This window comes from Magnusiomyces paraingens (genome assembly GCF_902498895.1).
Source record: "Magnusiomyces paraingens strain CBS 517.90 genome assembly, contig: contig3, whole genome shotgun sequence".
NCBI lineage: Eukaryota > Fungi > Ascomycota > Dipodascomycetes > Dipodascales > Dipodascaceae > Magnusiomyces > Magnusiomyces paraingens.
In genome coordinates, this window is record NW_022474069.1 from 3,427,501 (window position 1) to 3,454,607 (window position 27,107).

General features: G+C 30.1%; 9 protein-coding genes across 9 annotated transcripts; 8 read left to right on the top strand and 1 right to left on the bottom strand.

Moving 5' to 3' along the window:
- Nucleotides 1-139: 139 nt before the first annotated feature.
- Nucleotides 140-1,186, top strand: SAPINGB_P004354 (uncharacterized protein; the record flags this gene model as incomplete). Its single annotated transcript, XM_031999069.1, has 1 exon — nt 140-1,186. One exon carries the CDS (start codon nt 140-142, stop codon nt 1,184-1,186), a length of 1,047 nt encoding a protein of 348 aa, XP_031854960.1.
- An 850-nt stretch (nt 1,187-2,036) lies between these two features.
- Nucleotides 2,037-4,725, top strand: SAPINGB_P004355 (uncharacterized protein; the record flags this gene model as incomplete). Its single annotated transcript, XM_031999070.1, has 4 exons — nt 2,037-2,957; nt 3,005-3,656; nt 4,038-4,290; nt 4,353-4,725. The coding sequence occupies 4 exons, from the start codon at nt 2,037-2,039 to the stop codon at nt 4,723-4,725; spliced, it is 2,199 nt and encodes a 732-aa protein (XP_031854961.1).
- A 221-nt stretch (nt 4,726-4,946) lies between these two features.
- SAPINGB_P004356 (uncharacterized protein) lies at nt 4,947-6,511 on the top strand (the record flags this gene model as incomplete). Its single annotated transcript, XM_031999071.1, has 2 exons — nt 4,947-5,511; nt 5,784-6,511. The coding sequence occupies 2 exons, from the start codon at nt 4,947-4,949 to the stop codon at nt 6,509-6,511; spliced, it is 1,293 nt and encodes a 430-aa protein (XP_031854962.1).
- A 7,034-nt stretch (nt 6,512-13,545) lies between these two features.
- Nucleotides 13,546-14,505, top strand: SAPINGB_P004357 (uncharacterized protein; the record flags this gene model as incomplete). The annotated part of the gene is made up of 1 exon (XM_031999072.1): nt 13,546-14,505. The coding sequence occupies one exon, from the start codon at nt 13,546-13,548 to the stop codon at nt 14,503-14,505; it is 960 nt and encodes a 319-aa protein (XP_031854963.1).
- Nucleotides 14,506-18,854: 4,349 nt separating this feature from the next.
- SAPINGB_P004358 (uncharacterized protein) lies at nt 18,855-19,751 on the top strand (the record flags this gene model as incomplete). Its single annotated transcript, XM_031999073.1, has 1 exon — nt 18,855-19,751. The coding sequence occupies one exon, from the start codon at nt 18,855-18,857 to the stop codon at nt 19,749-19,751; it is 897 nt and encodes a 298-aa protein (XP_031854964.1).
- Nucleotides 19,752-20,177: 426 nt separating this feature from the next.
- Nucleotides 20,178-20,708, top strand: SAPINGB_P004359 (uncharacterized protein; the record flags this gene model as incomplete). The annotated part of the gene is made up of 1 exon (XM_031999074.1): nt 20,178-20,708. One exon carries the CDS (start codon nt 20,178-20,180, stop codon nt 20,706-20,708), a length of 531 nt encoding a protein of 176 aa, XP_031854965.1.
- A 997-nt stretch (nt 20,709-21,705) lies between these two features.
- Nucleotides 21,706-22,122, top strand: SAPINGB_P004360 (uncharacterized protein; the record flags this gene model as incomplete). The annotated part of the gene is made up of 1 exon (XM_031999075.1): nt 21,706-22,122. The coding sequence occupies one exon, from the start codon at nt 21,706-21,708 to the stop codon at nt 22,120-22,122; it is 417 nt and encodes a 138-aa protein (XP_031854966.1).
- Nucleotides 22,123-24,522: 2,400 nt separating this feature from the next.
- On the top strand, nt 24,523-25,917 carry SAPINGB_P004361 (uncharacterized protein; the record flags this gene model as incomplete). The annotated part of the gene is made up of 1 exon (XM_031999076.1): nt 24,523-25,917. One exon carries the CDS (start codon nt 24,523-24,525, stop codon nt 25,915-25,917), a length of 1,395 nt encoding a protein of 464 aa, XP_031854967.1.
- A 369-nt stretch (nt 25,918-26,286) lies between these two features.
- Nucleotides 26,287-26,772, bottom strand: SAPINGB_P004362 (uncharacterized protein; the record flags this gene model as incomplete). Its single annotated transcript, XM_031999077.1, has 1 exon — nt 26,287-26,772. The coding sequence occupies one exon, from the start codon at nt 26,770-26,772 to the stop codon at nt 26,287-26,289; it is 486 nt and encodes a 161-aa protein (XP_031854968.1).
- Between the last annotated feature and the right edge of the window lie 335 nt (nt 26,773-27,107).

Below are 27,107 nucleotides of genomic sequence, written 5' to 3' on the forward strand. Positions count from 1 at the left end.
TCTCTCTCTTTTTTTTTTTTTTTTTTTTTTTTTTTTCTTTATCAAACTAAACTAAACCCGACAAAAATCAAATTAAATCAAATTAAATCAAATTAAATCAAATTAAATCAAATTAAATCAAATTAAAAATTAAATCAAAATGTCAATTTCAGAAGCTGAACAAGTATTCCATTGTGTGTACCAAAAGTACCGCGAATTCCAATTTAGAGAAACTAAAAATCTCACCCAAGAATCAATGACTGATGACCAACGGAAACATATCAACTATATCTCTTATATTGATCTTTATCTTGCTCGTATCAAAGAAATTAATGATTCTATTGCAGACCCACCTAAAAATAAAACAAATGCTACACCCCAACCAGTCGATACACAAATGGTTTATAATGCAAAATCACCAGGACCAGTGATGGCATGTTTTAGTGCAAGACATCCTGATTTGCCTGATTTGGATGTAATGATTATAACTCAACGACATTTTGTTGAAACTGTGGAAGCTATTACTGAAAAAACTTTTTTGGAAAATTTATCATCATTTGAACCTCCTCATTGGCTTAATATTATGTGCAAACCATTGTATAATTGGCGGCTAAAACATAATTATAACAAAATATTGAAATTTGTTACAATCTCTTTACATAATGAATTGCAACATGATCCAAATATGGCACTTCAAGTGGTAGATGATACACTATTATTCCCAGGTTCAGAGTTTGCAGGATTGGATGATGATGGAAATCCGTTAATGAAGGTAGATGAGAGTGCACATTGGGATATGAAGAAGGAAATAGCTAATATGCGTGAGTTAAGGTTGGCCAGAATGTCTAAGGAAGATATTGAAGAAGAAAAACGAGAAAAGGAATTATTGTTGAAGAATAAGAAGAATAAAAATAAAGAAGAAAAAGAAGAAGAAAAAGAAGAAGATGAAGAAGATGAAGAAGAAGAAGCTAATGATGATGATCATCATACTTTACATGAACAAACTTCAAGTGTAATAGATGAATTATCACCTGCAATTAGTGAGGCAACTAAAGTATCTTTGGAAGGTGTTAAGGAGGGAGAATCAGATAAAAAGGCTTTGGAAAGTGTCAAGGAGGAAGAATCAGATAAAAAGGATTTGGAAAATTCTAAAAAGGAACCAGTTTCAAAGTCTTTAGCTGAAGTTAGAGCGATTCTAGGAAAATGATTTCGTTTTATTTTATTATATTTTTTATTTCTTTTTATTTATTTATTTAATCTTAATAATAACCAGCACGGCTATCTTGATTGTAACCTTATCTTTAACTTTAATATCTATAAGAAAAAAAAAGAAATTTGAAAATTTGAAAATTTAAACGAGTAAACGATTAAACGATTAAAAGGTGAATTTTAAATCTACATGTATTTCTATTTTTTTTTTTTTTTTAAAAAAAATAAAGAAAAATATATATCCCCTTGAATAAAAACAAACAAACAAACAAAAGAAAAAAAAATTAATATTCTAAACAAAGAACCTTTTCTTCACCAGATCATAATAGAGTTTAGTAAAAACTGGCTTAAAGGCTCTCTCACAAGTGAGGAGGGAGGTGGTTTACAACAAAAAAAAATAAGGTTGTTGTTTATTGTTATTATTAAAACCATTTAAGGCTATTATTATTTACTTTGCCACTATTGAAATTTATTTTTTTATTTTTTTTTTTTATTTAATGTTTAACACACATTATATGGTTAAGAATTATGTATTTAACTGTATTCTAACATTTATTCTTTTTTTTTTTCATGAAAATAAATGAAAAAAAAAAACCTCAAAATGAAAATAAAAATAATAAAAAAAATAATTGTAAAAAAAAATGTAAAAAAGATATTAGGGCTCAACCGGGAATTGAACCCGGGACCTCTCGCAAATTGCTTAGAATAACCCTAAGCGAGAATTATCCCACTAAACCATCGAGCCATTATTTTGTGATAAATACCCAATCCAAAAATTATATGATAAGTGAACATTAAAGTCACGTAATCAAACCTTTTTTTTTGAATCCTTGACTATAAAAAAAACCATGTCAGACCCCCCCAACAACACCCAAACCACGTTTAGTGGCGGCGACCCTCCTGCCGACAATAATTATACCGACAATAATAATGAACAGACTAATATTAATGATATGCAAAAAATTATTGCTGTTGAACTGAAGGAGAAAGAAAGTTCTCATTCCAGAGGACCTCATTCTCATGAAGCTCATCACATCAAACCCTCGACAAAAATCCAAAAAAATAATGAAAAACCAGACTCCCATAAAAAAATTGAAACTATCCACAAAAAGCTTGAATCGAATGATAAGCATAATGCTTCTTCAAACCACGAAACCCCCGTTGAAACCCCTATTGTGAATGTTGGTCCAACCTTGAACCCTACCTTTGACTCTTCACCAGATGGTGGTGATGTGGAAATTGACGCAACACCATCACGTGACATGGATGTTCTCATGCCGGATGCAAATCCATTTGGTGATAATTCTGAAGCCTGGGAATACATCTTAAAACTTAAGGATGTATTTCTGGTTGAATTGTCTATTGTTAAAGAAGACTTGAGTATTACAATTGAAGATTGGGAAATAAAATTTCAAAATCTTGAACTTAAAAACAATGAGTTAGCTAAACAACTCATTGCTTTGACCGAAAAGCTTAAAGCTTCAGAAGGACAAGTGAATTCTCTTCGCTCAGAACTTGATGTTTTGAGAAACAATCAGGTTCACACAGAAGTTAAACATGTAATGTTTGAAAAACTTAAAAAGGAAGTTAAGGATAATAAGGATCATTGCGATAAAGTGAAACATAAAGCTGATGAAATAGCTAAGATGACTCTTCAAGATTTGTCTCAAGAAAAAGCAAGAAACAAAAGAATTATCGACACTGAAATCAAGGAATTCAAAGAAATGACCAACAATCTTGAGAAAAGAGTTGATAATATGGAATACAAAGTTGGAACTATTTCAACTAAGGCTGATTTAACTACCAAAGAACTTAGCTACGCAAAAAGGAAATCAAGAGTGCGGTAAGAAAAGTCGACACTTTGCCTTTTGCTTTGACCCCTAAAACTCCAAATGGAGCAACTCCAAAGTTGAAAGACATTATGAAGGCTCAAAAACAACACCGTGAAACTAAAGTTGATGAAGACAAACCCACTTTTAGAGTGTGCATAAGAATTCCAGATACCATGAAAAGAGTTAATATCCCTGCGATTGGAAAGAAAATTGATGCGGTTGCACAAAAGCCGGTGGCTCAGGAAATAGGCTATACTGTCAAAGGGCATTTATATGTTCAACTTAATGACAAAGATTTTGCTGATAAAGCTGCAGAATGGATCCCCAAAGTTGACCCTACTTATTCAGTGCTTGACACAGATTCTTGGTACAAGGCTGTACTTCAGGAAATACCTAATACGGCATCGATTGAAGACTTGAAAGAAACTCTCTACAATTTTAATGATTACCATATTGTTTTGAATACCGAACCCAAAATCATTAGCAGAAACCAATTTACCCAAACAGCATTGGTTTCATTCAGAAATGCCCAAGACTATGCAAAGTGTGCTGATAATCTTATTATCCAGTACACAAAAGTTAAAGTTAGACCTTTTATTAGCAGAAAAAAAACTCCTGAAGAACTCCAAGCTATGCGTAATAAGATACGATTATTGAAAATGAATCAGACAAAAGGATAATGAGGCCCATCCTGTTTCCACTGACGACTCACAAGATGAACCGATGAAAGAAACAAATATTGAGGAACTAGATGAATCCAATGAGGAAGAAAACGAAAACAATTCTATTACATCTAATGAATTATAAAGTATTCCAACTCAATTGTCATAAATCGAAATCTATTACTGAAACTATCTTAGATAAAAAAGAACCTGATATCTTGTTATTACAAGAACCTTACTTTAACAACTATGGGCCCATTAAACATAAAGATTGGATCCCAATCTTTACAGAAACTGAAAAAAAAAAATAAATGCAGAGCAATTACTTACATTAGGTCTAACTCTGACTTACGAGCATTAACTACTAAAATTGAAAAGTTTACAAATCGAGATATGGTTACCATTTTGGTTAAAGACATTACAATTGTCAATGTCTATAATCAACCGAAACCATCCAAGAAATACCCTGAGCCACCGGTTTTTGAGTTTCTCAAACGGGAGATCAAGGAACAATACTCAAAGATTGTCATTGCAGGTGATTATAACTTACATCACAAGGAATGGGAGTCAAGGGCAGGTCCGAATACGGAAGCAGATGAAGTTGTTGAGTGGCTACATGAAAATGATATGATGTTAATTACTCCAAGAAATCAAAAACATACAACAATAGAACCAATATTGATTTGGTTTATGGCTCAGTGGACTTACTTCATAGAATTTCATTTAGTGGAGTGGATGAAAATACACTAAGTGATCACTCAATTGTGGAGTGGGACATCTATATGTCTCAGAGTAAAAACGGGGATGAAGTTTTTACTTCGGTGAAGAGATTGAATATTAAGAATGCAGATTGGGAAAAGTTTGACAAGGAGCTTTCTTCTGCCATTAAAGATTTTAATGTGCATAACAAAACTCTAAAATCAACTGACCAAATTGATGACCAAGCTAAAGCTCTTGAGGAGGTTGTAAAAAGAGCAATGGCAAAGTCGATGAAGGAAGTTAAGGTGATGAAAAGTCCAAACGCTATTGGAATCAAGAATTAAGGGAGAAGTTAGAAAAAGCGCTAGAAGCTAAGAGGGAAGCCCGTCAAAGGCAACCTTCTTTGGCTTTGAAACGACAAAAAAATTGAAGAGGCGAAAAAAAGCTAGAAAAATTTTTGACCACAGTTTGCGTGAAGCAAGTACTGAGCAATGGAATAAATATTTGTCTAGTTTAGAAGGAAATGACATTTGGAAGATTTTGAAGTATATTAATCCAAAAAGCAATGATACCATTATACCACAAATTAGAAAAGAAGATGGAACTCTCACTACTACTGTTGACGAAAAAAAAAAGACATGAAATATGGAAGGCACTTCTACCTGAAATTGATCATGGTCTTGATAGAGAGTTTGAAATTGATGACGATTCTCGATGGCCAAAATTAGAGTTTGATGAAGTTGACTCTGCATTGGCTGATACCCCAAATGATAAAGCTCCAGGAGACGATGGAATTACTGGCAAAGTTTTAAAGATGGCATGGCTAAATAAAGACTTTAAGGAAAGGTTTTTCAAGCTTCTCCAAGCTTGTGTAAAGTTTGGATACCACCCAAAAGTCTGGAGACATGGCATTATTGTTGTTATACCTAAACCTAAGAAACCTGACTATTCAAAGCCAAGAGCATACCGACCAATTTCCTTACTTAAGATTCCATCTAAAGTACTGGAAAAATTATACAAAAAGAATGACCAAGCTTACAACACACTTACTTCCACCAGAGCAATATGGGGAAGACAAGGTTATTGTGCTACTGATGCTGTTTTGGAACTTGTCCAAAGAATTGAAACTAGTAAGGAAAAATTTCAGCTATGCTCATTGATATTCAAGGAGCTTTTGATAATGTTAACAGAAATATATTGGCAGACACAATGGAGGATATGAAACTACCCAAAGCACTTATAAACTGGACGTACCAATTTGTAAGTGAAAGAGAAGCTAGTATGCTCATGGACCGAAGAAAAGGATCAGTACAAAAAATTAGTACTGGAATTCCGCAAGGCTCACCTATTTCACCACTACTTTTTTTGATATATTCCACACCAATGTATCATGCCATTAAAGAATGGGGTGGAACTCCTTTTGGCTTTATTGATGATGTGACTATTACCGTTGAAGGTAAAATTGAAGAAAATACCAAAAGCTTAAGCAACATATTAGAAAAATGTTGTAATTGGGCTAAATCAAGAATGACCAAAATTGATTTGGGTGATAAATTGGGTTTTATTCATTTTACAAAAAATGTGAAACCTAAAGATGAAAAAGTGCAACTTACTTTACCTAATGGAGAACTTCGTGAACCCCAGAAGAAGGTTAAATTGCTTGGAATTACTTTGAACAATCTGCTTGATTTTAAATCTCATATTTTGAATAAAATCAATAAAGCAAGAAAAGCTGTTGGTGCTATTTGGCATCTTGGAGGCGTGCAAAAAGGTATGCGAGGGTCTGCAGTCAGATCACTGTATATTGCTTGCGTGAGACCAATTGTTGAATATGGCTTAGAAATTTGGCATCATAAAATCTTGAAAGGAGAAATCCACAAGTTGGAAGTAATGCAGAACATGGCTTTAAGAAGAATTGTTGGTGCTTATCGCACAACTCCTATTGCGGTACTACAAAAGGAAGCTGGTATTATGCCATATAGTATTAGGCTAAAATTTATGGAGGCACGAAAAGCTATTCGTTTACACCTAAATATTAGCAAAACTAATCCTATTAATGGTCATTTGTTAACATTGATTGAAATCTCCAATTGCAAAGCTAACCACGCTTTACATATTGGCGAAAGATGATAGAGACTACATGATTAAAAAGGATGAAAAACGAAAATGCAAGAGGGTTGAACCTCTTACACTGAAACAACAACAGAATCAGACGATTGGAATTTTGAAGAAACAAGCAATGGAAGAATGGCAGGAAATGTATTGGAATAGCAGTAAGGATCTGTGGTATCATAATATCACAGTGGAGTCGAAATGTACTGATAATCTTTCTAAAATGGTTACGGGAGTGATCATGAAGAAAGATAGTCGAAGGATCTTGAGTAATATTACTCAGTTTCGCACAGGCCATGGCAACTTTGGCGCATGGTTTAAAAAGTTTGGAATTGAAAAGGATAGTTACAACTGCAAATGTGGAGAGCTGGAAACAGTTCATCACATTTTAGTTGAGTGTCCTTTGCTTGAAGAGGAAAGAAAAGGACTGAAACGGATATCTCCAGAGATGGACATGTCGACTCTCTTAAACAGTTTAACTGGCTTACAAGAGATTGTAAGCTTTATCTCTGCTTGGAGGGATTAAGAAATACAATTACAGCGTTGATGAAGACAAGTGGAGATAGGTTGGGAAGGTTTGGTTATTTTTAACCCCCTGTTCCTCGTAAGCTGGCATCAGGACTTATTTTCGGGCTGTTGGAGATGCAATGTTGAAGCCAAAATTAAAAGTTTATTATCAAAATGAAAAAATATATAGTATGGACAAGAAGGATAGCGCAGATGCTGATGTTATATAATTCTATAACCCTTGAATAAAAACAAACAAACAAACTTTTGAATCCTTTTTCCCCTTTTCCTGAGGATGTGTACGGGAGTATACACCTAGATTGAAAACCATAGGCTACCCTGGTTACAGGAATGCCGACTCTTCCGTACAGTCTAAATAGCCTGCAGGTGATTGCGGGCCGTATCTCTGGCGGAAGAGATTAAGAAATACATGGGCGTCCGTGAAGATAAGTGGAAATGGGTTGGGAAGGTTTTGGGACCGACAGACTGGTTCTCCCTGTTCCTCGTAAGCTGGCATCAGGGCCCATCTTCCGGGCTACCGGAGACGCACAGAACAGAAACCACCCGTACTAAAAAGGTACAAATGAAAACCGGCAAGTCACATAGTCAGACAATAAAAGGATAGCGCAGATGCTGATGTTATATAGTTCTATAACCCTTGAATAAAAACAAACAAACAAACAATTTTGAATCCTTTTTCTTTTTTAATAACTGTTTTTTTTTTACCAACACTAGCCTTAGACTAACTCCTAATTCCATTCAACTTTTTTTCTTCATTCTACGTTTCTTTTTTCTAATTTTTATCATACTTTATTTAACAACTATCATTAATAGACTAAATAGCTCTTACCAGAGTTTTAAGGAAATTGCACCTACTTTTTAATATTTTATTTTTTAATATTTTTCTTTTGTAGATTCTAAATGAAAAAAAAAAAAAAAAAATTAAATGAAAGTAATTGTTTATGTAGGGAGGCCTACAATGATGTTGGTGCTATTATTTATTAAATAATAATATTTATTTATTAATGAATTTTGTTAAAAATAATTTATACATATGCTTGCTTAGAATTAAACATTTGGACTGGTTTTTTTTTTTTTTACAAAGATTTTAGACCTAAAAAGTGTTAAACACATTTTAGCAAAATGAAATTGTTTAATTTTTAATGCTTATTCATGGTTAATACAAATAAATCATATTTGACATTAATAATATATATTATAACTCTTCAAAAACAATCAAAATCCAAGATTTTTGCTCCATGATTCAAACACTATCTTTCTACTATAGGATTTACTTTTCTAAGAATCGGCAATAGTTTAGTGGCTAGAATTTCCGCCTGTCAGTTTTCAATAGCAGCGCGCGGGGGACCGGGGTTCAATTCCCCGTTGCCGAGCTCTACTTTTTCCAATTTATGTTTTTTTTTTATTTTAATTCTTTTAAGAGTCATCTAAAGAGAGAGAATTGAGGTGCTTGATGTGGTGGTGGTGGTAATCAGAATTCCAAGAATATACATATATATATATATATATATTTTTTTTTTTTTTGAAAGTGTGTATAGTGATTATGTAATATTATTTTGAGGATACACAGTAAAGCTTGAATAAAATAAAATGATAACTTTCTGACCATGAAGAAGAAGACAACACATAACAATTTTCAGTCCTTAAAGATAAAAAAAAATACATCAATAATGACAAAAGTAATAGATTTTGATGCGTCAGCCCGGAGTCGAACCGGGGGCTCGTCGATGGCAACGACGAATTTTACCGCTAAACCACTAACGCTATTTCTTTTGCAATTTGGAACAAATAGATATAATAACTCATGCATGACTTTATTTTATCACGTGATTTGTTTTTTTTTTATTTTTTTTTATGTGTTTTGCATGTCAAACTTCTCATCAAATAAAGGATTTCTTTACTTTTTTTTTTTAACATTACTTACGTTTTTCTTTTTTTTTTTTTCAATTATTTTTTTTTTCCTTTGAGATTATTATCTCTATTTATTCATTTGATGCTTATTTGTCTCAATGAAGATTTGCAGAGCATCGTAATACCTAATCTTTTGAAACTTTCCCTGGTTTGATTTTCTTTAAGAACTATAGTATTTCCAAGTTACTCTTTAATCAAAATGTTTATTAATATGTTTGTTCCTTTTCTGGATCTTTCAAGGTATGTTTTTTTCTCTAATTTATATCTCAGTATATTATGAGTTTTACTAACACCATAAAGAAAAAAAAATTAACCTTGAGAATAGGAAATGAATAGAATTGAAAGTTTTTCTAGTTTTTTGGTGGCTTATTTCTTTTTTTTTTATCTTAATTAGTTCTTGATTACCCCACCCATGTTGTTTGGTTTCTGAATTTTGTTGATTAATTACAATAACAAACTCTTATATTTAGGTGGCCGTTCAGATTCCAATGTCTACATTAAAGAAGTTTATACCAGTTCAAAATATTTTTCATAAAAAGTTAAAAAAAGATATTTACAACAGTTTTTACAGCTCACTGATTTTCAATACTTAACTGTTTTTTTTTTCTTTTTGTTCTTGGATTGAATAAATGATTTAGCAATATTTAAGCTTAATAGTGTGTTTCCAGCTTTGTCAAAATTGCTAATATCTGTCGCAGAGATTTTTTTTTGTAAGTACATTTATCGTAACTCGTGAAATTTACTATTTGTCGCTTTCATTAGAATCTCTCTCACTGCTGTCGCTGTTGCCAAACTTGTTTTTAAGAGCTTATTCTTTTGTCAACAGAAACCTGATGCTATTTCTAGGTTGATGAAATTGTTCAGGATGATAATGATAAATTTCAAGTGTTGTTTCTGTTCACAAAGTCGTTCTTATGGAATTTTTTTGAAGTTAATAGCGGTTTTAATCATGCCACTTTCGAGGTATTATTTATGACAACAATGGAGGAGATTGATTTTTTTTTCTTTTTTGCATGGTTAGAAGATATATCTGTGTTTTCTGTTAGGATTAATATTGAACAATACTCAAACTATTCAAATGTTTAACTAACTATTACAGTTATTTTGAATGATATTTTATAAAGTAATATTGCAATACCCTTTTTCTTTTGGTCAATACCTTGTCTGTCAACAACCTTATTTTTGATCCTGTTGATTTAAATGACAAAAAAGTATGATGATATTAACATACTCACTATTACATGTTGTTTATAATTTAAATAATACCTTGACTTATTTTTCAATATTTGTAGAAGGAATGTCCATAGTATTTGTAACTAATTAAACGATATTTAATGGTTTTTTTTTCTATGATTCTAAACAAAATAATGCAACTATTCCCTGACTTGCTTTGAGGTTTAACAAAGACATGACCAATCTTAAAAGTTAATTATTGCTTTTAGAAATATGATGACATATATATATTTAAGAACTGTAGTATTCCTGTTAATCATTTCAAACTTTTTTTGGAGACATCTAAGTCTCATTGAACGGCTTTCAAAAATGCAATTTTTTCAAAACACTGTTATTGGATCCAAATTGATTTCTTTTAAATTTTTTTTTAAATATAATACAAAGTTTCTTAAACAATATTCTATCCCTTTAACCTTTTTTTAATGTTTGTTTTGGTGATTCCTACTTAAGATACCGACTACTTTAAATCAAGTCCGATTGCAAAAATTTACATTTACACAATCACATATATCTCAACAATATGACATGCTAAATAAAATCTGAGAATTGGAACACGCTCGCTATACCAAGAGGATTCATTTCATACCATATGACTTTACGAAATATCAATATTAACGAATTTCGATATTTTGAAAACATTGAAAAAAAATCCATTTGAGGCTATTTTTAATAAATTCCTCAAGGGTTGGGGTTATAAAATTTTTAGTATGTGCACGGCTTTATCACATAATTTATATAAAATTATCACATGACAATTAAGACATATATACGCTGGTAATATATTTCAGCATGTATTCATAATCGGTTCTAAAAACATTGAATATCTCGCAATTTAAAGAGTTAAATGAAATTTTTAAAAGTACCAATCAGTTGTTCTTAAGATTTTGAATTGATTGATATTAATTAAAGTTTAAAATTCAAAAAAAAAAAATAAAATGATTAAAAATTTTCAAAATCCTGAATTACTTTTTTTCCACAGAAGAGTAATCAAATATCTAACTTTACTGTTGTTGTATTCCATTTAAAGAGAGCTACATTTTTATATAAATTTTATTTGATAATTTAGTACTTTCAAAAACTTGATTTTGGCGACTTCCAAAAATGAGCAATTTTTTTGGCTATTTATCAAAAAAGCTTGGATTCCATTAGGGTTGGGGTGAAGTGTTTTTTTTTTTTTTTGAACTTTTAAACATTGTAATTACTTTTTCTGTAGAATTGTTAGTAAGTAAAAATTTTTAGATACTATATATATACGAGATTGTAATTAAGAAGAAGGAATAATTTTCTTTTTTTAATGAAAGCTCCATTTTTTATGTAATTAACTTTTAAAAAAAAAATGAATTCATCCGAATGCATTTTCAAGAAGTCGATTTTTGGAAACTTCCAAAAAGGGAAATAATTTTTTTAAACTTTATCACAAATAGAGAATTCCATAAGGGCTAGGGTAATTATTATTATGTAATCTACTAAAATTAAATTATAGATTACGTAGAACTGAGATCATAGAACTGACCTAAACGTTACACAAAAATCTTTGTTGGAAATTTTACAACAGAATATTAGAGTGCCTTATTAATTAATAGGTCTCGTTGTAAGATTTTTTTTTAAAAAAAACTCCCAAGTTTTTTTTTTTTTTAACTTTCCAAACCCTGGGTCTGTGAGCTTAGTAAAGTATTGAAATCGGTTGCTAGAGGCTTCCAGAGTCTCAAAAAACAATAAAGAAAGAAAAAAAAAAAAAGAGAAGAGAAGAGAAGAGAAGAGAAGAAAAGAAAAGAAAAGAGCGGTACTTGGTTGGTACCCCGAATGGTTTTAAAAACAGGATTATGGTATTTAGCAGATTTCAGGCAATAGATAAAGGAGGTTATCAGTAATCCGATCCCCTAATAAGAAAATATAGTTTGGGATCTTTCACAAAAAGTTCTCATTAAACTAAATTAAAAAAAAAAAAAAGAGAATTAAAACTGGAACTAGAATAGAGGTGAAATGTGTAGTGAGCGCACTGATTGATTTGTATAACGACAATGAGGGGTTTTTTTTTTTGTTTCGTTTGGAATATCATACTTTTTAAACCTTAACAATTTAGAATATTTTCTTGCAATTATATGTAAATCATTTAATATATGATTTTTTTAAACAAATATTTGCTTTAAATGGCTTATCAGAACCACAATTATTGTAAAAAGATTTTTTATGTCTGCTTTTATTATTTTAGAACGAGATCTTGATTGATCATTTCAAATGGCCATAATTTTTTTTTTAATCTTATAATTATTAGTAACATATTAATAACCATTAATCATTTTTTTATATATGGATTAAGAGTTATAGTTTTTTTTATAAAAAAAATTCAATATAATGCTTTTGAAATCAAATTCACTAGCTAAAATTTATGAGAAAAAAAAAAGAGTATTATTAGTGTAAATTAGTTCATTAATATTAAAAATATACATATATATACATTCAATAAAGACAAGTTAAATCTTTTGAAATTATGTTGGTATTCAATTCCCATTTATAACAACAGCTCATTTTTAATTAATAAGACAAGTATTATTTGTGGATAAGTCGACGGGTGTTGTAATTCATCATTCAAAACTTTTATTAAAAAAAATGAAATAAAAACCTATTGTTCCAAACTAAAATAAAATAAAAAAAAAAAAGAAAAAAATGATATCAACTGTTATTCATCTAATCAAACTGTTGCTATTGTGATTCAATTCACCAAAGAATAAAAAAAAAATTAACATAAGATTTCAAAAAAGAATGGTTAGTAATCAAAAATAATAATAAAATAACTTAATAATGCCCCTTTACAGGGATGATAAGAAGAATACTTTTTAATTTCTACACAGACTTAAAATAAAAAATATTTAAATAAAAATCTTAAAAGTCTAAGAAAAACTAATACACAGGTATAATTAAAGAAAAAAATAAACAGAGAACGTATATATATACAGGTTCTAAAAGTAAGATAAATATGTTGTGACAATGCAATGAGATTATAAAAGTATTCAAAGGTTTGATTTGCAATTAAGGAAGGAGTTTTTTTTTTATTTTTTGTTTCAATTGTTGTTGTCATTATTAAAGTGTGAAATAGAGCGCACGGCTGGTCAACTTTAAAATTTTTTCTAAAGTTTATGAATAAATAATAAATAAATAAAAGGATATTAAAGAAAGATTGGTTAAAAAAAAAAAAAAAAAGAAAAAAAAAAGCCCACATCAAGAGTAAATAGGTTTGTTTCGATAAAAAAAAATATCGAAGATTCGATATTTTACTCATATATAAAGGACTAAATTTTTCTTATTTCAATATTGTCAACATTTTCAAAAATTAAAAAAAATTTTAAAAAAAAAAGAAAAAAAATACGAAATACCAAAAAATGAGAAGCATGATTATTGAGGAAAACAACGTCAGCAATTCAACAAATGACCACGAAGACTTGCCTACGTCACCGGAAGTCCCTGCATTTTTGAATCCGGGAACAACTGCCAGATCGATGACGACATCTACAAACAATCCAAGGGTTACTAGTGCTATTACAGTTCTGACATTACCAGCAGTTCCTCCACCTGCTTACGAAGACGCTATAAGAAATAATGTGGGCACATTATCAAATACAAGACCCAATGAAGAAGAAGGACTAGGAATGGACACAGAAAGAAGTGACACGGCTCAATCTTCATTGAGAGCCCCAGAACCTGTAGCCAGCCAACTCAATAATGACAGCAGAAGAGTTAGTACTGGGATGAGTCCAGTGGGAAATAGTTATAACACCAATGCGACTATAGTTACAGAGCCAGCATCTTTAATGAATTTAAATACAAATAATAGTGGTCATCCAAGAACAACAATGGTGTATGCGGAGGACATTTCAAATTCCCCCCGATCCAAATTGTTGCAACCCGATAATCATATTACACATGTAAGGGGAAGTACTGGGACTCATATTGGTGTACAGCCTGGAGCTGTTCAGGTGCCTCGGGTTTTACCGCAGAGTCAAATGAGAATGCAGCAGCAACAACAACAGCAACAGCAGCAGTGGCAATGGCAGCAAAATCAGAGGCATCAGCAGCAGCAGCAGCAGCAGCAGCAGCAGCAGACAGATGATCGAATGAGCATGTTTGATGGAACTTTATTTTGTATGATGCTTATGTTTGTGTTTTGTTTCCCATTTTCAATTGTGTTATTGCCATGTATTTTTAATATGTATAACAAGAATGATCAGGAAAATAGATTGAGACCTAAAAATGAAGGGGGAGGAGGACAGGTTGATATTGATTTGGAAGGAATGATGGGTATTATGACTGAATTGGGTGGAGAAGAAGAAGGAGAAGAATAAGGAGAAGAATAAGAAAAATAAGAAAAATTTTGGTGAAATTTTAGAATAAATAATTCATTGACAGATTTTTTTTTTCAGTTTATTAAATGTAGCAATTTTTTTTTTTCTTTTTAACAACCGGTTAACAGAAAATATAAACTTTAAAAAGCATGTGACTACTTAGATTTAATAATAAATAAATATTATCATCAAAAAGCCAAGATGTTCAAATAAAATTAAATTTAAAAACAAATTATCGATAAAATAAAAATTAACAGGAATTAAAAAAATAAAATAAAATAAAAATAAAATAAAATAAAATAAAATAAAAATAACGGTCAAAGTATATATAAATATGTTAATTGTCAGTGTAAAAAAAAAAAAAAAAAAAAAAATAGAATTCAAGACATACTACCAAAAATGAGTAATACCAGTAGCAGCAACGAAACAAGATTTATTTCAAACTTATCACATATACCTACTATTTTAGACTATCATAATTCAGGATCAACAGCAGTTCCTAGGAATAATGATGACAATTCAGATATATCTCCTAACCTTCCTCCACCTGCATACAATTCTCTTGAAAACAATATTCGACAACCAGCACAAGCTAGGGTAATTGTAGCTAATTTTGAATGTGTTAGAGAGAATGGTATAAAAAATATAACTATTCAAATTCAAGAGCCATCAACAAATTCTGAGATCAGAAATGTTGGTGGTGATGGTGGTGATGGTGGAGGTAAGCCAGCTGTGGTTTCTCAGCCAGTAGCATCAATGATTATAGAACGTTCAGGGGGGGATCCACCTGTATTTTTGACAATGCAATTACCACAAGAAATTACAGCCAATTATGATTATTCTTCAAAACAAATGATTGAATTTCATGTTGATAGAGAAGAAGAAGAAGAAGAAGAAGAATGTATGGATATTATTGCAAAGTTCCCATTTGTGCTTCTTTTGTGTCCATGTTGTCTATTATGGATGTGTATTTAACTAATCAGTTAATTATTATTCATGAATATACTAGACAGAGAAAGAGAGAGAGAGAAAAAAAAAATGTCAATTTCAAATAAACTTTGAATTATGAAAATATCCAAAGATATTTTTATTAAACAGTTTAAAATATTTTTTTTTATTTTGTTTGTTTGTTTGTTTTTGTTAGTGCAGCTGCCTCATTCTACAAAAGTGAATCAAAGTCACAAGGTCATATATAAGTTTTTTATTTTTTAATTTTTTAATTTTTTAATTTTTTAATTTTTTTTTGTTTACCCCCATGTGAATTGCAATTTGTTTTTTTTTTTTTTTTTTTTTTTTTAATAAAGTAAAAGAGTCAAATTCAATGCAAATTTTTACAAATAAACAATAAAAATTATGATAAAATATGTAGTTTTTTTATTATATTTTAAATATTTTTATATAATCAAGCCCGGTTTTTATAAAATTTACTTTGTAAGGATTGTTTATGATTTAATGTTTTAAAGTTTTTCTTTTCGTAACAATCGGCAATAGTTTAGTGGCTAGAATTTCCGCCTGTCAGCTTTTAATAGCAGCACGCGGGGGACCGGGGTTCAATTCCCCGTTGCCGAGCTTTAATTTTTTTTTTATATTATAAAATATATATATATTTAAGCTTTTATTATTATTTACAGAGTTATCTATTTGATTTAATATACTTTCATGAAAGTAAATTGTAATTAAAAATAAAATGTGTAAGAAAGTGGTAGTGGTTGTTGTTGTTGTTGTTGAATATATTATTGAATTTGCCAAGTTAAACGAAATTTAACTATTTTTGTTTTTGTCGGGGAAATAAAAAATAAAATAATAAACTAAAGTCAAACACCGAGACTTCCCACACATACACATATGCACACACTTTGATTTTAACCCGAAATATGGTGATTTATTTATTATTTATTATTTATTATTTATTATTTATCTATTCAAAATTTTTAAAATCTTAAAGATTTTAAGAGTTTTAAAAAAAATTAAATTCTTTTCTTTTCTATTTTAGATTATTTTAGATTATTTTTTATTTTAATGAGCCATGTGAATTTAAAGAAAAAAAAAAAAAAAAATTGTGGCTTAGTAAAGTAATAACGAATGAATGTGTCTATTTAAAAAAAAAATAAAAATAAATAAAAAATAAAAATAAAAATAAAAATCAGCAGTACTTAGTTAGCAATTTTATTTTTTTATTTTTTTATTTTTTTTATTTTTTTTATTTTAAGAAACTTGTTCAGTTATAAAATATATAAAAAAAAAAAAAAGGTTCTCGCTTAAAAAAAAAAAATTTTTTTTCAAAATAAAGACATTAGTAGTAGTAGCAGTAGTAGCAGTAGCACTTGATCATGATTTCTTAAACGATATTTGACATTAATTAAAGATGATAATAATAATGATGATGATCATCATCATCATCAACATTATTTTTAATTACTTTAGTTTATATTTATATTTATATATTTATATAACTTTATAAAGATATTTTTTTTTCTAAGCCTGTTCGTCTGACTCTGTTCACTCTATAATTTTATTTTTTTTTATTTTTTTTTTTTGTTTTTATTCCACTTCATTCCAATTCCCAAATCTTTCTCCATTATTTTTTTATTTTTTTATTGTTACTTTACAATTCTAAATCATTAAATATAGTAGTGAATGTGATTGGTTGCCCTTTTTAGCCATGAAAGTTATTAGAATTGAGTTATAAGAATTATTAATAAAAGATGAAGTTGTTGTTGTTGTTGTTGTTGTTGTTGTTGTTTCTTCTAGAGAGTTTAAAGTAAGATTAGGTGGCAGGGGAAGACGGCTGACTATCACATCAACCTTAAAAAAAAAAAAATAAAAATAAAAAAATAAAAATAAAAATTAAAAGCCTCGGTGATAGGAATTTGATAAAAATCAACATAAATTTTATTTGTTTTTTTTAGAAAAAGGGTTTTAGAAAAAAAAAAAAAAAAAAAAAAAAAAAGTTTTAAAATATCATGAGATAAAATTAATTAAAATAAATTAGATTTTAAAGCAAAATGGTGATTAAAAAAAAATAATAATAATTGAAATATTAAAAAAAAAAGTTATAGTTAATTTATTAATCTGTTTTGGCAAAGATGTGTTATTTAACATATAAATATATATAAATCAAGATAAAAAAATTAAATAAATAAACAAAGAGCCGAGGAATCTTTTTTTTATTTTATTTTTTTTATTTTTAACCAATGTAGATTTTGATTAAACAATTATATATTCAAATATACTAAAATAAAGCTTTATGAAATGTGAATATGAATATGAATATGAATATGAATTTATATATTATATATTTTAATTTATTATTATTATTATTATTATTATTATTATTATTATTATTATTATTATTATTATTATTATTATTATTATTATTATTATTATTATTATTATTATTATTATTTTGATTTTGATTTTCTACAATCATTCAAATGACCTTTTCTTTCTCTTTCTCTCTCTTGTGATTTTTATTTAAAAATAACTTTTTTTTTTTTTTTTTTTTTTAATGGGCACTGCAAATTATTTTTTATTTTTTATTTTTTTGGAATTGATGGTAATGGTAATGGTGATGGTAATGGTGGAGAGATTTGTGTGATGTGTGATGTGTTGTGACTGATTGACTGACTGACTGACACATATCACATAGAAAACAACAACAGCGCATTGAAATTTTTTCTTTTTTTGGTTTTGGTGAGTGAGAAATAAATAATTTTTTTTTTTTTAAATATAAATATAAATATAAATATATATATATATATATATATATATATTTAGCCTCTTGAAAAAAAAAAAAAAATTAAAAAAAAATTTATAAATTTTTTTGTTAATTTTTTTTATTAATTTAGGAAATCGCATGATCTTTTTAAAGTGACTGGACTGAATAAATGAAAAACTGATTGACTAGAAAGGTTGATTAATTAATTGATTAATTGATTAATTGATTAAATATGAAAATGATTATGAGGATTTTTTTTTTTTTTTCTTCTCGGTCTTTGTAGAAAATTGTAATAATAATTAAACGATATGAGAAAAATTCAAATGACTCCACTCACTCCACCATTAAAAAAAAAAAAATTGCCTTGATAATGATAGTTTATATAGTCTGATATATAATAATAACAATATAATGGCTAATTTATAAACGACTATAAATATCTCTTCAAAATCTTTTAAATTGAATTCTTTTTTTTTTTTTTATTTATTTATTTCTAATTTTTTTTTTAATTTATATACTCTTTATCATCATCAACAATAAATACTTTACAATCTCAATTCTTTAATTAATAATTAATATAATCAAATTCATTATACTTTTTTTTTAATATTTTATTTTATTTTAATCAACAATGGGTGGTGGATTAGACCAACAACAACAACAACAATCAGAATTTAACCCTTACAATAACCCAAAGTCTGAGTATTCGGAAACTGCTTCTCCACCAAATTATAATGGCCAAGATAATAATAATAATAATAGACCAATTTCACCTTATAAACAACAAGAGCAGTATTCTGAATATGCAGATGGCAATAATCAAATAAATAACAACCAAACTGGTGGTGGTAATCAACAAAGTGGTTTCAATAATGGAAATCAAGGAAATTACAATGATGGTCAAAGAGGTATGAGTGTTGGTAGTAATTATAATAATGGTCAAGGATATAACCAAGGTGGTAATCAAGGTTACAACCAGGGAGGTAATCAAGGATATAGTCAAGGTGGTAATCAAGGTTACAACCAGGGAGGTAATCAAGGATATAGTCAAGGTGGTAATCAAGGTTACAACCAAGGAAATAATCAAGGTTACAACCAAGGAAATAATCAAGGATATAACCAAGGTGGTAATCAAGGTTACAACCAAGGTGGTAATCAAGGATATAATCAAGGAAATAATCAGGGAGGTAATCAAGGATATAATCAAGGACCAACTCCTATTGCACAACCAGCACCAGTCGTTATTCACAACACCACTAATACTTTACCTCGCCAGGACAGACAACCTTCAGTTTCAGTTGTTGATCAACCTGTTGAGTACCGTCGTAAAATGACAGATGGTGAGTTTTTGGGATGGATGTGTATCTTTATTTGCTTCTTCCCATTCTCTTTGTTCTTGATTCCTTGCTTTATGGATAGCTACGACCAAAAGGAAGCAGTAAGAGGTCCTGCAACAGTCATTGTAACACAACCATCAGCTCAAGCAGATCCAGATCTGGAAAAGGGTGGTTATGTTGTCAGGAATTAACTGAGTTAACTGAATTAACTGAATTAATTTAATTTAATTTAATTTAATTTAATTTAATTTTGATGGAATAGTAGCTGCATTTGTTATTTTTTTTATTTTTATTTAACAAAAAAAAATTAACATGAAATTTTATATTCTTGGCATTTTATTTATTATTATTATGTTCAGCCTCTTTAGAAAATGTAATTTTTTTTTTTTTTTTTTTTTTTTTTTTTTTTTTTTTTTTCTATCCTTTTAAATTTTATCGATAAATTCTATCATCAATTGCTAGCAAAAGCAAAAATAAAAATTTCTATAAAAAGGCTTGGTAGTCCCAGGTTTACAATCTATCTTTTTTTTTTTTTTTTTTTTTTTTTTTTTCTTCATCACTCAAACTTTTCTATTATATATATACCATCTACAAATCTATCTAATTTACAATAAACAATGGGAGGAGGACTAAACCACCAAGACGATCCAGCATATAACCCATACACCCAGAATCAAACTGGTTCTTTGGATCAACCAAGATCCCATTCTGTATCTCAAGCAACTAATACTCCTAATGTTGCTTCCCCATCCGCTTTACCTCGAGTCGCTGCAACTCCTACACTTGTTCCAGTATCTGCTCCAGCTCCTGCCCCACCACCTGCCGTAGTCTATGTTCCAGTAGCTGCCAATTCTGCTGGAGCAACAAGTCATTCCAATACTTTTGCATCTCAGCAAGTACCTTTAAGACGTCGAATGACTGACTGTACACTTATATGGTGGATGGTTTTTTTCCTTTGCTTTTGTCCACTTTCACTCATTGCATTGCCATGTTTCCTTGATAGTTATCGTGAAAAAGAACCTGTGCCACAACCAACAACAGGAAATCAAGGAATTGTGGTGGTTCAACAGCCTGCAAGAATGGCACAACCTGAGGTGGACTTGGAAAAGGGTGTGGCAGTGCACCATCAAACTACTCGTGTGGGTTAACTCAGATAGAAAGAAGGAGGAGGAGGAGGAGGAGGAGGAGAACAAAATGTGGAGAAGCCAAAAAAAAAAAAAAAAATAAAATAAAAGTTTATTTTGATGCCAAGAAAAGATTTGGTGAGGCTTTTAAAAAATAAGTATAGTTGTTTGATCACGTGAACTATTTATATCATCCTCTTCCTCTTCCTCCTCCTCATTCTCACTCTCACTCTCACTCTCACTCTCACCTCCAGCATATAATTGCCAACTTAATTTCTTTAATTTTTTTCAAATATATTTTAAAAATAAATTTTAAAATAAAGATTTATATTAAAGAAGTTTAGACTTTGTCATTGTCATTGTCGTGTTGTGACTTGTGTTGTTGGTACCGTTCACGGCCTTTCTCTTCCGCCTTGACATCGCCTCCTTTAAAGACTTTTTAAAAAAAAAAAAAAAAAAAAGAAATACCTAACTATATAAACCCATCAAAACTAGCTGGGTAACGCACGTTCTAAGCCGTTCAAATACATTTGAAAAATATTTGAAAAATATTTTAAAAAAAAAAAAAATATCCTTATGTTGATTCATATACTACCCAATCTCTCAAAAGGGCTTAGCTATCGTATATAGATGGTATCTTCCAATAAGCCTCTTTCTAACATTACCATGGCTTCAAAACTAGTCTATATTTCATATCATCTCTTTCTTGTTGATATCAAGCCTTTTGAATGCTAGTGTTTTATTTTTATTTTTTTGAGCCGCTAAAAAAAAAAAAAAAAAAAAGTGGATTTATATGTCTTTAAAAATTAACAAGATTTCGAGTAGTGCAAAGAGTTTATATATATATATAAAAAGAAAGTTTTGTGATAAGTTAATGTCAAATATATTCTAAAGTTATAAATATAAGACTATTTCTCCCTCTTTTTTTTTTTTTTTTGTTCTTTTCTTCTCTTACATTCTAATCATTTATTCTACATCAGAAAAAAAAAAAAAAAAACCTTCCAATTGACATTTTACAACAATGACATCTAATCCACAATTCAACCAACAAAATCCTCCTCAAATAATCTATGTCCAACAGCCTCCCTCTGCAGGTGCTGCTGCTGCTTCTTCTTCTCAGCAAGAATCCGGGACATCCATGTCAGATGGTAAACTAATTTTGTGGGTCTTTTTTTTTGTTTGTTGTTTCCCCATCTCACTTTGCTTTATTCCATGTTTTATGCGCAGCTACAATGAACGCAAACAAATGGGACTTACCCAACAACAACAACAACACCCTCCAGGTACTGTTGTTGCACAACAACCAGCAAGAGTAAATGATCCTAGTACAGATCTGGAAAAGGGATATATGAATCAGCAGCAGCCAATTCAGACTGGAGGATATAATACTCAGCAACAACCAATGCAGACAGGAGGATATAATACTCAGCATCCATGAATGAAATGAGAAGTTTATTTTAAATTGGAAAACATGTTTTGTTTGGGTTGCTATATGTGGCGATACAGTCAGGTTAATATGCATACAAAGTTATTTTTTTGTTATATATCAAGGTTTAGTGAGCCTTTTTGTTTTTTTTTTTTATTTATGAATATTATGGAGAATAAGTTTCCCCCCCCTCCCCCATTCTATTTGTTATTCATCCTTCTAGTTTATTATTATTTTCTTTTATGTAGGATTCAATTAAAGAGAAATGAAAGAAAGAAATGAAGAAAAAAAAAATCACTGGATTTCTTGTATCCAATGATTTTTTTTTTTTTGTAAATAAATAAATAAACAAGTGTAGGAAAAGGAGGCAGGTTGTAGACAGATTGTAGGCAGGTAGGTTATTTATGAGAATATGAGAATACAAGGCAGTTAAGGAGAATTTAAACTTTGGACCATCATTTAACCTTGTTTTTTTTTTTTTTTTTTTTTTTAAAAAAAAATAGACTAAAAAAAGAAGAAAGTTTTTTTTTTTAATTTTTTTTTTTTTTTTGTTTTATAAAAAATAATGATTGACTAGTAACTTTGAGGCTGAGCTGAATATGGTTTAGGACTTTTTTTTTTTTTCTTTGATTCAATTGATAAATTATCATTTATATATATATAATGGGTTCAAGAATAGAAGGTTACTTACTTAGTATATATTTAGTACTTGAGAATTGATCAAGACCTGTTATAATAAAATGTGGTTTGGTTGTCTGGGTAAAGAAAAAGAATGATTATTTTAAAAAATGAAATAAATTTAAAAAATAAAAAATAAAAAATAAATAAAAAAAAAAGGAATTAAATGGAATGAGATAATGGCAAGAACCCGGATAAACTATTTAGAAACAATGTAATAAATGTTGCTCGAGGAAGATGTAAAAAAAAAAATATAAAGTAGTTTAATAACCTTCATAAAGGAGTAGGAAGAAAAAAAAAAATAATAATAAAGAATTTTGATTGGTAACATTGGATGAATATATTTGAAGTTATATGTATATATATATATATATATCTACTACTAAGATATCAATTGAAGTTATAACAGAAGAATACCTTAAATAGAATGAATGTAATGCAAAGAGCTAATGGTATATATAAGCAATAAGGTCAGGTCGTCAAGGTACATAATAGCTATGAATAAGGAATTGAGTTTTGGATGAAGTTATTTATAAGCTAATATAATAAGAACAAAAAGATATTAAGAATTGAATTGTTTATATTAGATAGATAGTATATATATATATATATATATACTATCTATAATATATTATAGAATGAAAGCTTAAGTTTTTTTTTTTTTTTTTTCCATTTAAAACACATGAAAAAAAAAAAAAAGATTTCATCAATGGTTGTTTAAGACAAAAGACAAAAACTAATATAGAAAACCTAACCTTGTAATATAGGTTTTTTTTTTTTTTTTGGTGGTTAGGGCATACTGTTTAAGACGAGATATTAGGCTGGGGGGGGGAACATTTATGTAATGCAGTCACTCCATAATAATTATAATAATTATTGTGCCATTAGAGCAGTAGTAGCAAGCAGTATCAGTAGATTTTAATCTATAAAGCCAAGTTATAGCAACTTACTTTTGTTTAGGAATTTACATTTATATTTACATTTATATTCATATATATATATATATATATGGCGGCATTCTAAAAAAAAAAAAAAAAACAGGTTTATGGGGAGGGGAGACAAAAACAAATGGAGAAATATATTGACAATTGTTAAGACATAAATATTTTAAAGAAAAAGAAAAAGAAAAGAAAAAATAAACACAACGACGCTCATATTTATATATAAATATATTCAACAATCTTTAATAAATAAAAAAAAAAGGGGGGGGTGAAGGAGGATTCTGAAGATTTCTAAGATGCGAGAGACCTAGAATAGATTTTAGTTTAGTGGAGAGAGAAAGAAAGAAAGGAAAAAAATTTCCTTAAAGACGTATTAAAATGTTAACACTAAGAAGTAATAATAGTAGTAGTAGTAATATATAGCAAATATACTACTGCACAAAGACACAATCGCGTGGTTTACTAAATAAAACAAAGAGAAAATAAAAATAAATAAATATAAATGAAAAAATAAATAAAATAAAAAAAATAAAAAAAAAATCCTTCAATTCAAAATATCGTCGTGCGTCTTTTTTTTTTTTTTTTTTTTTTTTTTTTTCAATTCAATTCAATTCAATTCAATTCAATTCAATTCAATTCAATTCAAAAAAAAAAACAACTGCATGGTTCGTATATTTATATTTATATATAAATATATATATACTAATAATAACCCCTCTCCATAAAAAAAAATCCTTTTCCTTTCATTTTACAATCGTTCCATTCATCAATTATCTATCCAATTCAAACAAAAATGTCCTCGCAACAAAAAAAGGAAACTTCTCCTGTCAAAGTCTTCTTTGCAATTGTTTGTTTCCCAATTACCTTAATTATTCTTCTATTCCGTGCTTGTTCATCATCTAAAAAATCATCATCATCATCATCATCATCTAAACAACTACAAGGCCCACCATCACTAGTTGTCTCTTCACAACCAGGCCGCCAACCTATCCCAGACTTAGAAAAGGGTCCTCATGATCTTACAACTGCTCAGACAAATGCAACCTATGCAACTTATGCTACTGCAAACTCAGGAATCGCTACAGCTTCTACAAAAACTGCAGCAGTACCAACAGCAACAACATCTAGTGCATTTAGTTCCTTCTCAGGTAACTATACCGCTCTTACACCATGGGAATTATGGGACCTAGTCGATATTGACCGCCAGAAAATTCGTGCCGGTGAACGTGCTTCTGTAGAACTTGAAGTTCTTAGAATTATTGACAATTACTTTGCAATGATGTCTCCTCAATTTTTGCTCACCTCTCAAGTACCTATCCCATTGTTCCCCAGATTGGCGCCAGCTTATCCAGGTGATGCTCAATCTGCGCGTGAAGGTGGTAGTGGTAGTGGTAGTGGTGTCTCGCCCACCATTATTGTGCAACACCCACCAGCAGTAGCAGGTGCAGCACCAGTAACAACAACGCGTGTTGTTCCCGTGGTTGCTCCTATTTTTGTAGCCCCACTGTTCCGTCCTCCACTATTATTTGTCCCACGTCCACGTCCCATCATTGTCATGTCAAGACCCGTCCATCGTGTCAACGTCACTCATGTTCATAACCACCCTCCTCCCAAACAGAGTTATCAAACTCCTGCAAAACCACAAGGTTATTATGGGAAACCTCAAACTCAAGCGTATCATGCACCTGCAAAACCTCAACAAGCATCTTACCATGGTGGCCCACGCCCACAGGGATACGGCCAACCCCGACCTCAAAGCTACACGCAACCACGGACACAAGGATACACGCAGCAACGACCTCAGCAGGCCCGAGCAGCAGCCACAACAGCGTTAAATGGTGGTGCAGGAGGCCGGGCTCCTGCTTATGGAGCAGGGTATGCAGCTCGCCAAGCACCGACAGCAGCTCGCCAGGTCCCAGCAGCTGCCAGACAAGTTCCAGCAGCTGCTCGACAAGTACCAGCGGCTGCTCGACAAGTACCAGCAGCGGCTGCCAGACAAGTGCCAGCGGCTGCCGGGGCTGCACGGACTGTTGGAGGAGCAGGATATGGAGCAGGCGCAGGATATGGAGCAGGCGCAGGATATGGAGCAGGCGCAGGGTATGGAGCAAGAACAGGATATGGGGGTGGATATGGAGGTGGACGGACTCGAGTGTCTGGGTTTGGTGGAGCAGGACGTCGTCGCCGGTGATTACCCATAATTGTGTCAAACAACAACAACAACAACAACAACAACAACAACAGCAGTATTTCAATGACATATTATTAACCGATTCTTTCTCTTCTTATTTTTTTTTTATTGTTATTAAACATTATAATTTGTTTTTTTTTTTTTCTTCTTCTTTTTTTCCTTGCTTCCTTCCTTTCAACTACAACTCACAGTTGTTGATTTTAAATTTTTAGATCCTTGTGTTTTTAAATCCTTACGTTTTTTTTTTTTAGATCCTTATCATGTCTTTCTAATCCTTAATATTACCCCTAGAATTATTATTATTATTCTTCTTCTTCTTCTTCTTCTCCTTCTTCTTTTTTCTTTCAAATAAATTTATTATTTTTTTTTTTAGGAATCTCGTACAAGCGCCTTGGCAGGTTTGGCCACAGAATCACCGACCCGTGCTTCATCAAATTGTTTCCGAACTGCGGCTTCGCGTGCTCGTTCTTTGGTCCTAGCTTGTTCTTCTGCCATTGCCTTTGCAAATTCTCTATTTCCTGCTCCCCCCCGTCCTCCACGGTACATACCTGATGATGATGATGATGACGTTTGAACACTTTCGAGTACTCCTCCTGTTACAGATAACGCTTCTCGTGGTACGTTTTCTACAAGATAGTAAGCAGAAGAAGTCGTTTGTTGTGGAGTGGCAGTGTCAGTGATAGTTGTTTGTGAAGTAGTAGTGGAAACCACTGTGTTACCAAATCCTCCACGACCTGTGCGGATTGTTTGTGAGGGTGCTGAGAATACTTGTAGTGAAGGATCAGTTGTGTTTTGTGTAGTTGAATCTATGTCTGGGGTACTATTTCCATAGCCTCCACGTCCGAATCCAACCATGGCTAAGTTTATTATAACAAGAAAATTTTCAAAAGTATGAATGAAGAATATTATAATAATAATAATAATAATAATAATAATAATAATAATAATAATAATAATAATAATAATAATAATAATAATAATAATAATAATAATAATAATAATAATAATAATAATAATAATAATAATAATAATAATAATAATAATAATAATAATAATAATAATAATAATAATAATAATAATAATAATAATATTATTATTATTATTATTATTATTTAAAAAAAAATGGCAGTGTATGTGTGTGTTTTTGCTTTGCTTTGTTTTGATAATTTATTTTTTTTGGTGGTGGTGGT